The sequence below is a fragment of the Pararge aegeria genome, chromosome 6 (assembly GCF_905163445.1).
Source record: "Pararge aegeria chromosome 6, ilParAegt1.1, whole genome shotgun sequence".
NCBI lineage: Eukaryota > Metazoa > Arthropoda > Insecta > Lepidoptera > Nymphalidae > Pararge > Pararge aegeria.
In genome coordinates this window covers 8,680,941-8,695,029 of record NC_053185.1, presented here as the reverse complement: position 1 = coordinate 8,695,029, position 14,089 = coordinate 8,680,941, and the positions used below count along the sequence as shown (strand labels likewise).

At 33.0% G+C, this 14,089-nt stretch overlaps 1 protein-coding gene across 3 annotated transcripts in view; it reads left to right on the top strand.

Moving 5' to 3' along the window:
• Window positions 1-3,234: 3,234 nt before the first annotated feature.
• The window catches only part of LOC120624252 (serine/threonine-protein kinase tousled-like 2), a 48,938-nt gene continuing 38,083 nt past the window's right edge, over window positions 3,235-14,089 (top strand). For 2 of the 3 annotated variants that reach the window (XM_039890698.1, XM_039890694.1), the window contains exons 1-2: window positions 3,235-3,574; window positions 5,749-5,805. In XM_039890698.1, the coding sequence (XP_039746632.1) occupies window positions 5,781-5,805 (25 nt within the window). In that variant the 5' untranslated portion in view covers window positions 3,235-3,574; window positions 5,749-5,780. Of the gene's footprint in view, window positions 3,575-5,748; window positions 5,806-14,089 lie in introns of those variants that run through there. The other variant, XM_039890700.1, reaches the window with a different exon arrangement.

Here is a 14,089-nt window from a genome sequence, read left to right as displayed (position 1 = left end):
CACAAGTCACAAATGTCAAATTGTCTTGGTTTTTTCAACTGATTTTACGGCTTTAAGCGTCAGCCTTTTTGAACATAATGCAGCGGCATCGTATATATAGCGACAGATACAGTGCTGAATAAAAAAATTGGTTGCCTGTAAAGTATACGGGCGAAAGTTTTACGTGACAACGACTTTGAGTGGTAAAATAATTTTAATGTGAATATTCATTCGTATAGTAGGAAGAAGGATGAAATAATAGTAACAATTTAAAACATTTATTTATACAAAGAATTGAAAATTGAAAAAATTGAAAAAATTTTTATTCAAAAAATACGTTTTACATTTAACATTTATCCGTTGTTGGGACATCCTTTTAAGTAATTATTTTACTTGTGCCAGGGTGTCCCGCCTTCCGTAAAATGTATATAATATGTATTATCTGTGTATATATTCTTATATATATAAAATCAAATCAATAACCGGGAGAGAGTGTGTGTGTTTCTGTGTGTGTGTGTGTGTGTGTGTGTGTGTGTGTGTGTGAGTGTTTGTGTGTGTGTGTGTGTGTGTGTGTGTGTGTGTGTGTGTGAGTGTTTGTGTTGCGATTGGGATTTTACTTGTTTGCTTCGAGTAATGCCTCAGTGTCTTCATATGTTAGTTTTCCAAGCCACTCAGTTAGAGTCTTTTTAAGCTGGTAAGTATTAAGTGAGTGTATATTTAATAAACTGTTTACCTTCTTGTAGATATAAGTCGATTGTCTAGTATATTGTTTTTTAGCAAATGTAGTTTTTACAATATTTGAACCTGTTCTAATGTTTATTCTTCTTTTCGTCTTTGTGTTTATGTCTATGGTTACTGTTTTATGCCTCCTTAATAATAGTTGTAATATATATAGCTTTCTCACACTCAACAAGTTATCTATGGAGTATAGCTCAATTGTGGGGAATCGATATGGTTTGCAGTACATTACTTTTAACAAGGCGCGATGACTACGTTCTAATTCAAGGAATTTAATTTTTGATGCTCCTCCCCATATTGGAACGCAGTAAGACAGTATGGATTTAGCAAGAGCTGTATAGACTTGTTTAACAACTTTATTTGTTGCAACATGTCTTAAGATTTTAAAGATCCAAATTAATTTTCTAATTCTGCTAGATATTAATTCAAGATGGGAATGCCAGGATAATCTTTGGTCAATAATTATGCCTAAGTATTTGGTTGAGTTTATTTTATCAATGGTAGGACACGTACAAATTACGCTCTGGTCGTCACAGTAATGTATTTTTAGATTTGATGTAATTGGTTGACTTTTATTATTTATTGCGAAACATATATAGTTTGTTTTATTAGTGTTAAGTGTGAGAAAGTGAGCATTAAGCCAACTTGATATTTTTCTTAAGCCTGTTTCGGCAGCGCTATGAACTTCTATCCAAGTTTTCCCATAAAATACTATAGCAGTGTCATCTGCATAAGAGTAAATATGTCCAGAATTTATTTTAAAATCACATAAGTCATTTATGTATATTAAAAGAAGAATTATATTTAAAACATTAATTTATACAAAGAATCTCGCACTGAATTTCATATTAACAAAATTTTATTTTTACCTTTACATATACATACGTATTTATATACAAATATACATACAATAACTTGCAATACATTTGCGTACAATGAAACAGCGTTTACTACAAAGGGACGCGTGCCTTTCACATTTTATGTCTGTCTCTCTCGCTCTTAGGCGGGCTAACCATGCCCGAATGGAAGGGACGCGTGCCTCTCACTCGCTCTCATTGTGAGCGCATAACGTGAGCGGAGCGTAACGCAGTTTCTTGAAGTGTCACCCGGCAAACCAATTTATAAGACGTTGTCACGTCAATACAGAAATAATACTAAATGAATATTATCTCATATCAGGGAGACAGGATCAAGACCGAGAGCCGCAGCTGAGATAGCTAAAAACGGGCAAAAGGCGTAGGAGTGGAGACCCTGGCGTCATGGAGTCTTAAGTCCGGTTGATTACCTCATCTGGTGACAGAAGGGCAGGCTCATTTTTTGCACTTTTAGCCTGGCTGTTCACCGCGAAAATGCAGCCCGCATTCATAGCACCATTCCTGGCGGACATGACCCTTACAATAATAAGTTTAATTGCAACAAAATAAGTTAAGAATATTTATGCTTGTAAAAATTAAGTTTTTCAGTAATAAATAAATCAAACAGATCACTTTCAGTTTTATATTATTAAATATTATGTAATAACGTTAGACAATTTATGAAACATTTCCACAAATCAAAAACATGATGTATTTTTTAATGTTTTTAGCCCGACACAGTATTCGAACCCAGGTGCCACTATTTACAAACCTTTAATTTCTACGTTAATAGTTATTACCATTAACACACTCGATAGGTAATGATTATGTGCACAAATTGAGAATCTCTTTTTTTTTTAGAAATAACTATTCAACTTTTTGAATTATATTCGTTAGATTTTAACATATTGATTTAATTAAATGGTTGATTAAATGCAATCAATTTTTTCTACTAATCTATCAGTTATATATATGTAATTATGGTTATATGCAGTGCCCGAGTATAACTGATATTCGGGCACTGCTTATAACCATAATTACACACGACAAAATAACACCAAATAACATTATAAAACGTGAAACATAAAAAAAAATTTAGTCCTTAGCGATCCATAAGATTTCTGAGTGATCTCGTCCTCGTCGACCTATGTATCTCGCTCTAGCATATAGTTGAACGGTGACCTCTCTCATCGCCAATGTTTTGTTACAATTATTCTCATCTTTAGACTCTTTAGTTTTATTATGATTATTTTATTGAATTAAATATTTAATTAATTTTAATATTTGTTCAGAGTTTACACGTAAATTTAGTGTCGTATGGTTTGTAACAATAATTTATATAAAATGTAAAAACAGATTGATGAGCACTTATTGCTTGTTTTTCTGAATGAGTCTTGTTGCACAAATTTATAGCTCTCTTTCTAGGACCAAATAGTTAAACAAACTCGAAGAAAGTACCAACTCTGATTATACTGATATTGAAACTTCTAAATAATTACCTACGGATGTTGTATGACCATAATTTTTTATCTTTGTAGGTTTGTCATTGTTTTATTTTCTAATAGTCTATGGTTGTTATTTCGGTGTTCACGCTTTACTCAAATCTCCAAATGTTGTATATGAAATGTTTATCTTAATTATCTGTGCTCAAGGTTGTAAAATTTGATATGATTTTGATTTTGCACATAATTTTGAACAAAAAATTATTTTGTTTTTTTCTATGTTTACTACTTATCTCATATTTAGTCCTATTATGGACAAGTGAAGATTTTCTTTAGACTATAAGAAATACCCAATGGAAATACCTAACCTTATTTTAGCTAAAGTGTTTTTAAAACCTTAATGTGTTTATTCGAAATTCTATGAGCCGCCATTATCGCACTTATTGCAGTGACATTATAAAGTCTCGTGTGAAAATACTATTGTTTTATGTGTGTTATTAACATTATAGAAAAATTTATCAGTGTTAAATGTGGATTTTTCGATCATTGCCTCCAAGACAGGTAAGTTAGACATTTTTGTTGTAAAATGAAAGTCAGTTTGACATACAGAATTTAATAGTTTTGCGGTACCAAATATTTTGATCAACAAATCATCTGGAAATGTTTAGGAAATGCTTTTGTTCAAGCTGATTGTAGCTTGTATTTTACCACCCACTATGTTTTTTCTATTATTTTCTGAATAATAAAAACAATATTACTTCTTAATATTTGGTTCAATTTAGTATGTTTAATTCTTGTAATTCGATTTATGTAGATAATATTAAGTTCAGATCAGTTTACCGAATGGTCAAATTATTCACAACCGAGGTAACCAAAACTCATCTTAGAATTACAAAAGAACTTATAACAATGTATTTTAATGAAGAAAATGATAACAAAACAACTAAATGTCATAATTCTATTCTTTAAAACCCATATATTATTATTTATGGAAAGGAATACATTAGTATTCTAATCTTAGTTATCTTTCTTGTATGCTAATTTGAAAATTTAATATAAGAAATTTAATAATATTTAAGCTGTGTTTGGGGTTTAGTTTTATAAATCTTAAGTACATGAAAAACCTAAACTTTTAGGCCAGGTTTGATAAGGAAAGTCCAAAACCTTTTGTAAGTCATATACCTTTTAGTCTGGGTGTCTTAGGGCTAGAACACATCAGCTTATCCTTCAAAAAGTATTATTAAGCATCAAACTCATAATTAACCTATATTAAAAATGATAACCTTAATCCAATAAAGACTATTATACCAATAACAAATGGATAGAGAAACTTTATTGTGATCCACTCAAGATCCTTATGGGCTTTATAAAAAATGTGGAAGTCTAGGTTGTGTGGAAAAGCTTTAAGATTGAAACAAAGTAATAAGGGATAAAATATATAGTTAAGTATACACAAGTATGCTTGATGGTTCCATTTTTTGATATTTCTTTCTAATAGGATACATCATACAACATACAAACTGTAAAAGTTTTAAAAACTAAGGAATTTAATTTAGGTGAGGTTGAATTACTGAGTGTTCCATCCTGGTTGTATATTTACAATAAAACAAACAGTTATGGACTTGCTGGTGTACAGCCAGTGCAAATTGTTACCATTGGTGTGTTTTGTTGAATTTGGCTTGCACTATTGTAGTAAAGTTTTTAAAAAACGTGATACAGTGTATGTGAGAAAATATTTAAGCTCATCCCGCAGAATTAGCATAACTAACAAATAAAATTTATTAGTTATGCTTAAAGAAAGAATTAAATTAAATTCTAATAAAGAAGCTTTATACCTATATGTACAAAAATAAATGACATTTCTAACATTTTTGATATGTCGGTTAAACTAATTTGGCTGTAAAGGCTGTCAATATCATCATTGCATAACCACTCTTGGAGCTGCTATTGTTTTCAAGTAATGACACAGTCTAATCCTCCTTTACTGAAATTGTAAACTTTTTCTGTAGCTGCATCATCAAATAAAAATTTTCTGTAGTCCCAAATTTTTATTTTTTTTAATCTACCACTGTGGGCAGTTGTCTGCTTTTAATTTGATTATAAACTAGATAATTCTTTTTGATTGTCCCTTTTTAATTCTTTAGAGTCATGAACAACTGAATTAAGCACTTGTGTGTTTTAATGTATTTTTTTCAGAATGATAACCATTACCACAGGTGCACTTTATAAATAGAAATATCTCCTTCTAGTACTTGGCTACAATATTGATCCAAGATAATGAGATATTAAAGAATAAGCATTTTAATTATTTTAAATACCCTGTAGAAATATTTTTTTTCTAATAATACCTGTAAAAAAAATTGCATTTGTAGGTAAAATATTACCTCAGTTTAAGTTTGTCTATAAATCATTACTTAATTTTCAATTCGAGGTTTAGCGCGTTATATCGGCACAGGTGCAAACTGCAACCCTAACACACTCAAGGACAACTGCTTCTTTTATTAGGTACATCTGGTTCTATACGATCGCCATTTTTGTAAAGCGTAAATAATCGATTTCGTTATGCTTTTGAAAGTATTGCGTTAAAAGTGCGCGATATTTTCAATTAATATTTTCAACACTAAAATGAAAATTTTGTAGGGCTGTCACGTTACCCCAGATTACGTTAATTCTATTAAGATTAAATTAAGTGCTTAAAAAAACTTTAATAAAGTTAGGTTTTATTTTGTTTGCAGGATTCAATGGATACCGGTTCAGACTCGTCGGCATGACAGAAAAGGTGCTATACCCAGGTAGGTCGTTGATTGAGTAGTTAAGTAGGTAGGTATATTCAATAAAATACAATGCTTTTTATTATTCGTTGTTGATAGAAAAAATGAACTCCTTGTAATAAATGTACGCGATACTAAGAAAAAAATGCAATGGGCATTGGGCAGTGTGCCTTTACGAAACATTGCGGTTTCAACAGGGTAGGTACCTACCTGCTCTTGGCAATGAATCACTATCCATCCTTTAGATGTACTTACTTAAAGTATAAAGTCTCCACATAAAACATAATATTAACGGGCGACATGATGAGACATTTGGCGACTTGTTAAATCGGGGTGTAGTCAAGGTTATTAAAGAGCCGTATTGATTTTCATTTGCCCCTCGTAACCCTTTGCGTTTAACTACGTTACAATATACTTAAATGGATAATAGCTCTTTGGATGGAACCCTTCAACTCTGCATAATGTCACGTGGTTAACACGTCACAGCTCAGATGAATCGTCAGCCAAATCAATGAAAGATTCTAGATTGTTCCAACCCACTTACCTATATATATTTATGATCTATAGTCTCCTTACTCAGAATAACTTAGTGCGAATTCACGTTAAAAAGAACAATATGGTAAGGTCTAATGGGTTATTATCAATTAATATATAATTATAACGATATCAATATTATTTTTGAGCACAAAAAATTATAAACATTCAAATATAAGTTCGACTAAGGAATATTTGTCTTAAGGAATCAAACGCATCACGCTAGTCTAATGAGCGTTGGCAGGCCTTTAACGACGATTATGAAATGTTAACGTGCTCGCCAAGACACGGAGAATCCAGAGAAACCTCAAATTTCCCAACTCCGGGCTGTAAAATACTACGAATTCCTTTTCAGAAAAATTTAACAACATTTGGCTGAGTCAAACAAGTCCACAACCCGCGATCAATATACAATCACTCTAATAAATAAAATCGAGATGTCGCATGTTGCTTATTTCTTAATTACTGACTTTCTTTTTCGTGTCTTACTTACCTGTTTTAGAGTATATATGTCCGATCTCGTTTTAGGATTAATCTTTTAAGCTTTCACAATTATTTACACAGAACTTGAGTATTTCAATAAATTACTATAATTTTAACTTAAAATAAATTACTTACATATAAGAAAATTAGTCTCGTTATATTAACACATTTTTACTTAAACAATATTGTAGACGCTTTTGGTTCAGAAATATATTAATTCTTATATCAGGGATGTCATGATATGTAACTCTCATTTTAAAATATTATAACCTGCGATGGTGGCAAACCTTGTGCATTATTTATTTATCAACTAGTTACCCGCGACTTGATCTGCTTTCTTTTTTAAACCCCGCGGGGAACTTGTTTTTCTGGGCTGAAAAGATTTCTATGTCTGTCTTCCTTACAACTATGTGGATTTTCTTCAAGAATAACAAACAGTGTTTAAGTCTTGCTGTGAGTTAATAAAAGATTTTTTTAATCCCAGGGGACGGTTCACGGTTGCATTACGGGATAATAGTCCTGTCTGTATACAGTACGTCAATCTTTTCGTCGTCAATATTTTCGCATATTATAACTTGCGTTTGCGCACTACCTCGCGTTTAATTTTTCTAATACTAACTTTTATCCCCCATATTCTACACACGTACCTACTCGTACAAGTTACATTCAAAAAATCTAACATTAGATATTACTATTTTCTCAGGTCATTTACACCTTTGTGTTTCTACTAAGTTTGATGGATAAATAACTTTATACAAACTTTTACCCCTTTATCTCCTTACTTGGGGATCGAATCTAAAGTTTTTTTTAGTGCCTCCGTCTTAAAATAAACCTACCTAACCGCAGTGATTAGAGCTGTGCGTTGAGAGATCAATTAAATAATTCAAGACAAGTATTTTCTATTCTTAATTGATGCAAAAAATATTTTTCAAAATGGTTTGGTATTTCCTTTGTTTAACGCGGTTTCTGCACATCTACACTTTCTGCACACTTCTACCTTAATATATTAAAAGGAAAGATTTATTTGTTTTAATTGAATAGGCCTCGAAAGTAACATTATTTGACTCTTGTTTAATTTTAGTTAAAATAGTATTACAGTCTGAAATAAATTATTGTATTGATAACGCAAGCCACACGAAAAAGCGATGTACCAAGCAGCTTCACCCCTGTGTGCTGACTATTTGGCCTGTCATTAAAAAAACTAGGTAAAACGAAAATACTGATCTTTAGTAGAGGTGCAATAAAAGTCAGGAACGCAATGTATGCCGAATTAAAATTAACAGGTGATTTTTATTCGTGAAAAGTATTTCAGAATTAAGGCGTCGATGTCATTATTTTTTACATTATTATATCTATAATACCTTTTTTTTGTTACTGGGATATATTAATTTAAATTCGTCTACAGTTTTGTTTTGGTTACGGAAGCGCTCAATGTGGTGAACTGTTTAATATTCATCCAAATTTGTCTATCCGATTAGGACTTTGCGCAAAAACACATATCGAATTTAAATACAGTTCCCTTAGTAAGAAATTTTACACCTCGTCAACCTCAATGGTTTTATATACTTATTTTAATAAATAGTAAAATGAAAGAAGATCGGTAGTAAAATTACAAATATTAAACTACTTACGACGACAAGAAACTTAGGCAGCGGTTAGACCTTAAAAGTTAAAACCTGCTCTGCGGTGTTGATACCTACTTAATTCAAAAGCAGTTATTCAGTTTGAGAGATACAGAAACCCCTTATATCATTAAAATAAGGCTTAATTTGCTTATACTCCGCGAAAAGCAGAAGAATCTGTATGGTGTAAATTATAACTTTTTCAATCCTTATACACCGCACCAAACAGATCTTCGGCAATGTACCCACCCACTCGCACGTCAAAACAAAGTCAACATCTAATGAGCACCTCACCGGAGCATCCTCAGGAGACAATTGGACAATTATTCACTATAAAGCGAAACGTGCGTAGAGAGTACATTGCTGAAGATCTGTTTGGTGTGAAGTATATAAGCATGGAAGAAATTATAAATTACTCAATACAGATTCTCCTACTTTTCGCGGAGTTGCTATTTAGTTGAATCCCCTAAATTAAGCTGAATTTTCATACTACATTCATAATACCTTTAAAGATAGTAGAAGCATGTATGGTATTAAGACTGTACTACCATCTATATAATTTGGGTCATGTACTCTGGCGTTATGGTGTATCGAAAGTAGAAAACCATTGAAGTTTGCGAGGTGTTCTAACTGTTACTAAGGGAACATGAGCCTCTTCGCGGAAGTCGACGACGTTAATTAAAGGACTTTGTTAGCTAAGTTAGCCACATATCATACGTATCACTAATCAAGATCTATTGCCTGCAGCGAATGTCGATTAATAATAATAATATGTACTAATTTAAATGAAGCTTGAAGAGTTTGTTGTTTTTTTTGTTTAAATAGCGCATTTAATCTTTGAAACATCGCTATTTAACATCTCTAATTCGGAATAAGATAGCCCAACTCTGTACGACGATTATAGGTTATTTAACATCAAAATAATAATCAATAAGATTATTATTGGAGACAAAGAGTACAGCGACTTTACAAACCAGAAAAGTAGCTCAAATAATTTATTCATTTGTAATGCCTATAGAAATGCCACGTATAATGAGCCGAGACGATGCGCAGTTAATATAGCGTTCTCAAGATTTCCGTAATGAAAGGAGCTATAGTTTGACCGCGTATCACGTATCTACACATACGTACATATTCACGTGTCGTACGAATGAACGCTTGAGAAGCCTAAGGAATTTGAGCCGTGAAACAACCGCTTATGTACGGGTCTTGTTTATTCCGTGTGGTGCATATGTGCATTCGTTGTCGCATCGCGGTGGAATCTTTACATAGCGCGGCTCGCGAGGGCCGTGGAACTATGTAAAGCGGGTATATAACCCGTGGATCGATGCCGAGGACCGACACCCACAGGCTCTCGTTCCAAATTCTATGTCTTATGATAGCTCTCAAGTCTCACCGCCTTCTTTATAAAATAATATCAGACGTTTGGGTGTGACATATTTATACAAAAAATATCTTTTCGTTGCTCTGATTGTATTCGAGTTTCGTAGCCAGTTTGATGTCAAATTATTGTGTTTATTTATTAATTGTGGACCTAACTGTTTTTCGCGAGTTTTTCCACGTTTATTTTCTGGACTGTTTCTCGTCTGTTTCGGCTGTTTTCACGGGATAAAAAATATGAATCGTCATTTTTTTAATCCTTGCTAAATTGTAATGAAGTCAGTGCAATAATTATTAAGGCGTGAAAAAGTAATTAACAAACAGTAATTTTCCTGCGGAACATTTTTTTTTTTAATGATTTTTTTATTGATATTTAGATATTATCCTATTCCGGTCTAAGAGAAATCCAAAAAATCAAATATCATAAAAATTGCTTTAGCCGTTCTTGAGTTATAAATGGTGTAACTAATACAAATTTCTTTTATATATATAGATATCCATGGGTTATTATTTAAATTCTTTCCGAAAGCATTTTCAAACTACGGGATAATCCCAAATGTAGCGGTAAGAATTTCTAAATGTAGGTATAGTTTAAATGTAGCTTTACATCTTTATGAATAAAATGACTAAACAAACAAATATACCGACATGCATGACACAACTATAAGGCTTTCTTGCTTTGCATGTGAAACCCTAAAAACGTAACTATGAGTATTCATAGAAGTTGAATGCGAATAAGTAAGTATGTACGTAATATCAATAGTGTATCAAGGCAAGTTATACCTATTTATTCTGTCGAAGAAAATCTTTATTTCTTCAAATCAAGTACGGCACATGCGCACCCCTCTGACCTTGGTGTTCAATAACAACTTGGGGGAAGAGCTCAGCATTTTGTATTAGTAACAAGTTTTGCCAGCGGCTATGCCCGCGTGCCCATCCCGTTTCATGATTAGGCAACAATGTAATCCAAACTCATGTCATATTTGTATGCTGTACCAACATCCTATTGTTATATCGCACTGACCGCAGACTCAGGTTTATTATTAAAACCGATGAATGACCTCCAATTATGAAATTTAGTACGAAGGTACTGGTAGGTCTATTTCAAAGGGGTTATGCTATGTTAGAGCTAGATGAATATTAAGTTTACAAACGTAGTTAGGCCGTTCAATAACAAAAGCAATAAGCATTACCTTATAGTTAGTTATACACACACTATTTTCTTATATTCAAAGGATTGTTAAATCGTCATGGTTCTTACTTTGTTAGCTATGTTTGATGAGTCGAGCAGTCTTAAGGATTATCAGTTCACCTCTGAGCTGCACCTCATTCATATAATTGATACCTATCACTTCCACTTCTCTCATGAACTTTACCTTTGTTACACTAAGTTATGTTGGTTATTAGAACCGGCATATGAGAACCCGTTCAGCAGGTACTTGAAAAAAACGGTTGCTGAGGAGAAGAATGAAATACCATATCTTGCAGCGCTGTAGGTAGCCGAATTCTCCTCAAATCCTTGTATTTAAATTTGTAACTAAAACTAAGGCACTTTAAACTTTATCAACTTCACAGTAACATTTGTCAAAGGCGTTGACATCTTATATTATCAATGAGGGATGGACTCAATGCATACAGGGTATGCACATTGCATAGGCTGTGCCCTCAACGGGCAGATACTATAAATTGTAAAAATCTCTATTAAATCATCTTACCACTTATAAACAGTGGCGTGCACTGGGTTTCTTACCAGGATGTGCATACAGCAGGAGTAAGAGTTATATATCAATATTAGAAGGGGCAGTGCTTTTGTGCTTATATTAAGTGCACGCCACTGCTTATAAAAAAACTTAAGGGTAGGCATTGTACGAGTTATAAAAAGCCTACCATTATGTTTTTATAACTCGTACTGGAGATTCTTCCAGTTAATATCATCTGCCCGCTAAATGCATACCCTGAATGCACGCCACTGGGAATGGTTTAGTGACGAAGTTTTATAATAAGATATTTTACGTTACTGGATGGCATCGGTTATATGCATATTTGGTAATAATTAATAACAATCATCATTCTCATCCTAAAAATGTACCTACTTCTGCTCGACATATCACTTATAGACGATTAATAGCTTTAGATCTTCCGTTCTGAACTAATGCGGCTTGGAGAGTTTAACGATTATTATCTGATGTTAGTGATAACGATATCTCTCTGAGGTACGGGGTGGACTACACAAATATGTTAATTGAAGCCTAGTACTGAAAAATAAAAAACATAAATAGCTACATTTAAAATGTTAGATTTCGACCACCAGCGTAAACAGAAGCTATTTTAAACCCACCGGTGAAGATAGACAGTAACTAGATATTCGTTGACTCTTGATTTATTCAACCAAGCTATAATTAACTTTTTAATGAGTTTATTTTAAGGTTAGTTTCTACAGAGGAGATTGTTTGATATGTCCCATTCTGTTACTGGTCTATTCAATTGTGAAATAGTATAATAGTAATTTTAGCTTATAATAGGGCCACTGAACTGGGCTGGGTACAAGCACGAGTGAAACCCGGCTCGCTGGAGGTCATTGAACCGCTCATTTTGCTGCATCCGTTGCAAATACTCTTGTGCGCATCGCTGTTACCCGCCACCACAATATTGCCGACTGTATATACCTACCAGATTTTCAATGCTTAGCCAAGTGAAAAAGTTGTCGATGCTTAAAAGAAACAACAAGCGATGTCGACTTGCCAATAGAAAGTCGATGTCGTAGGTAGGTATCTATCTATTCACTCAGTGATTGTGTCTGATAAAATAAAAAGATAGGTAGGTACATACTTAGCTCTGTATACTGTATCTGCAGATTGTGAACTGCAGCTCGCAACTCGTCTATAATGATATACGTAGCTACCTATACAACAATTCTTCGATTTATTTTTAGTATCTTCTCGATGGTACACACATTTTGTAGAAGTACTTATACTGTATTCGTAGTAAGCATTAAATATGTTGGACGAGGACTCTTTGCAACTTTATTAACATATGACATACGTTACCTAAGGCCTGTTTAAATTTTATTTTTTGACGTCATCTAAGAACTGTATATATAATATAAGTTTATGTCAAAACCAGTCAAAGAAAACGTAAGGAGTTTCTTATTATTTAGTTTTTTCGAGGTTATTATAAAACAAATGCTTTCTGACATTCCTTAACTAAAAAATATTTGCCTCGAATAGAGCGATCTGCTATCGGTACAATTAAAGGAGTGATCAATCTTAGAGTGGTCGAACTTATATGTGGGTTAATTATGCTCCATCTAGTCATCCTAATCATCAGTAAATGCGTATGAAGCCAGAAGGCTAGATTAGTATTTTTACTTTGTCGCGACTGACAAGTCCACGTAATGTTGGAACTAGAAAGTAGAGGAAACGAGAGGCCATTGTGAATGTGACGTATTCTCATCAAAGATATAGATAGGTACCCTATAAAAAAAAGGAATTAATATAATATTTCTTAGTATTTTAAACGAAGTTTTTAATTCGCAGAGGATTGATTCTCAGAGGGTAACGTGACGGACATAGCTACAAGCCATACAATTTAAAACGGCGCCATAACCTTTAATGGTGTGGTGAATGATATGACAGGTATCAAGATCACCATAGAACCTTAACACGAAAGATCTTCTGCAAGCTTTAGAGACCTTTTGAAGCTCGCATACTTTTTTGGTTTCAGCATCTGGTCAAGTTAACCACTAATAAATAATCTATCATGAGGATTTCTTAGTGTATCAAATGTTAAGTTGATTGGACAAGATGGAGTAATTTATATAAATAAATGTAAGTATCATTAGTAGAGTTGCACTCCTGACTCTTATCTTAGTAATTGCGATAAAATATTTGGACAAAACTTTAATTTTTGGACAGATATGCAAAGTAATATAAAACTTAGGGCGATTGCAAAACTGGTTATTATTATCGCTTTTGTTGTTGCTATTGATGACTTTTCACTTTTTGTTAATCTCATCCAAATTGCTTAATTTAGATTTATTAAACGATAGTCAACCCTACTAAGAAATATATAAGGTATCACATACAAAAGCTGTGAAGATTTATTTAATCTTCATTATAAGATTATTTGGTGATTAAAGAATCGGCCCTACATGATAAGTTACGGTTGATCGCAGCACTACCAATGTGATCTTGTATTTAACAAATTATGCTTCGAGTTCTGGCTGGATTTAGGTGTTTGCGTTATCGTTGACTCGTAGCTTATCGACCGTAACTGTGGCGGTTCGC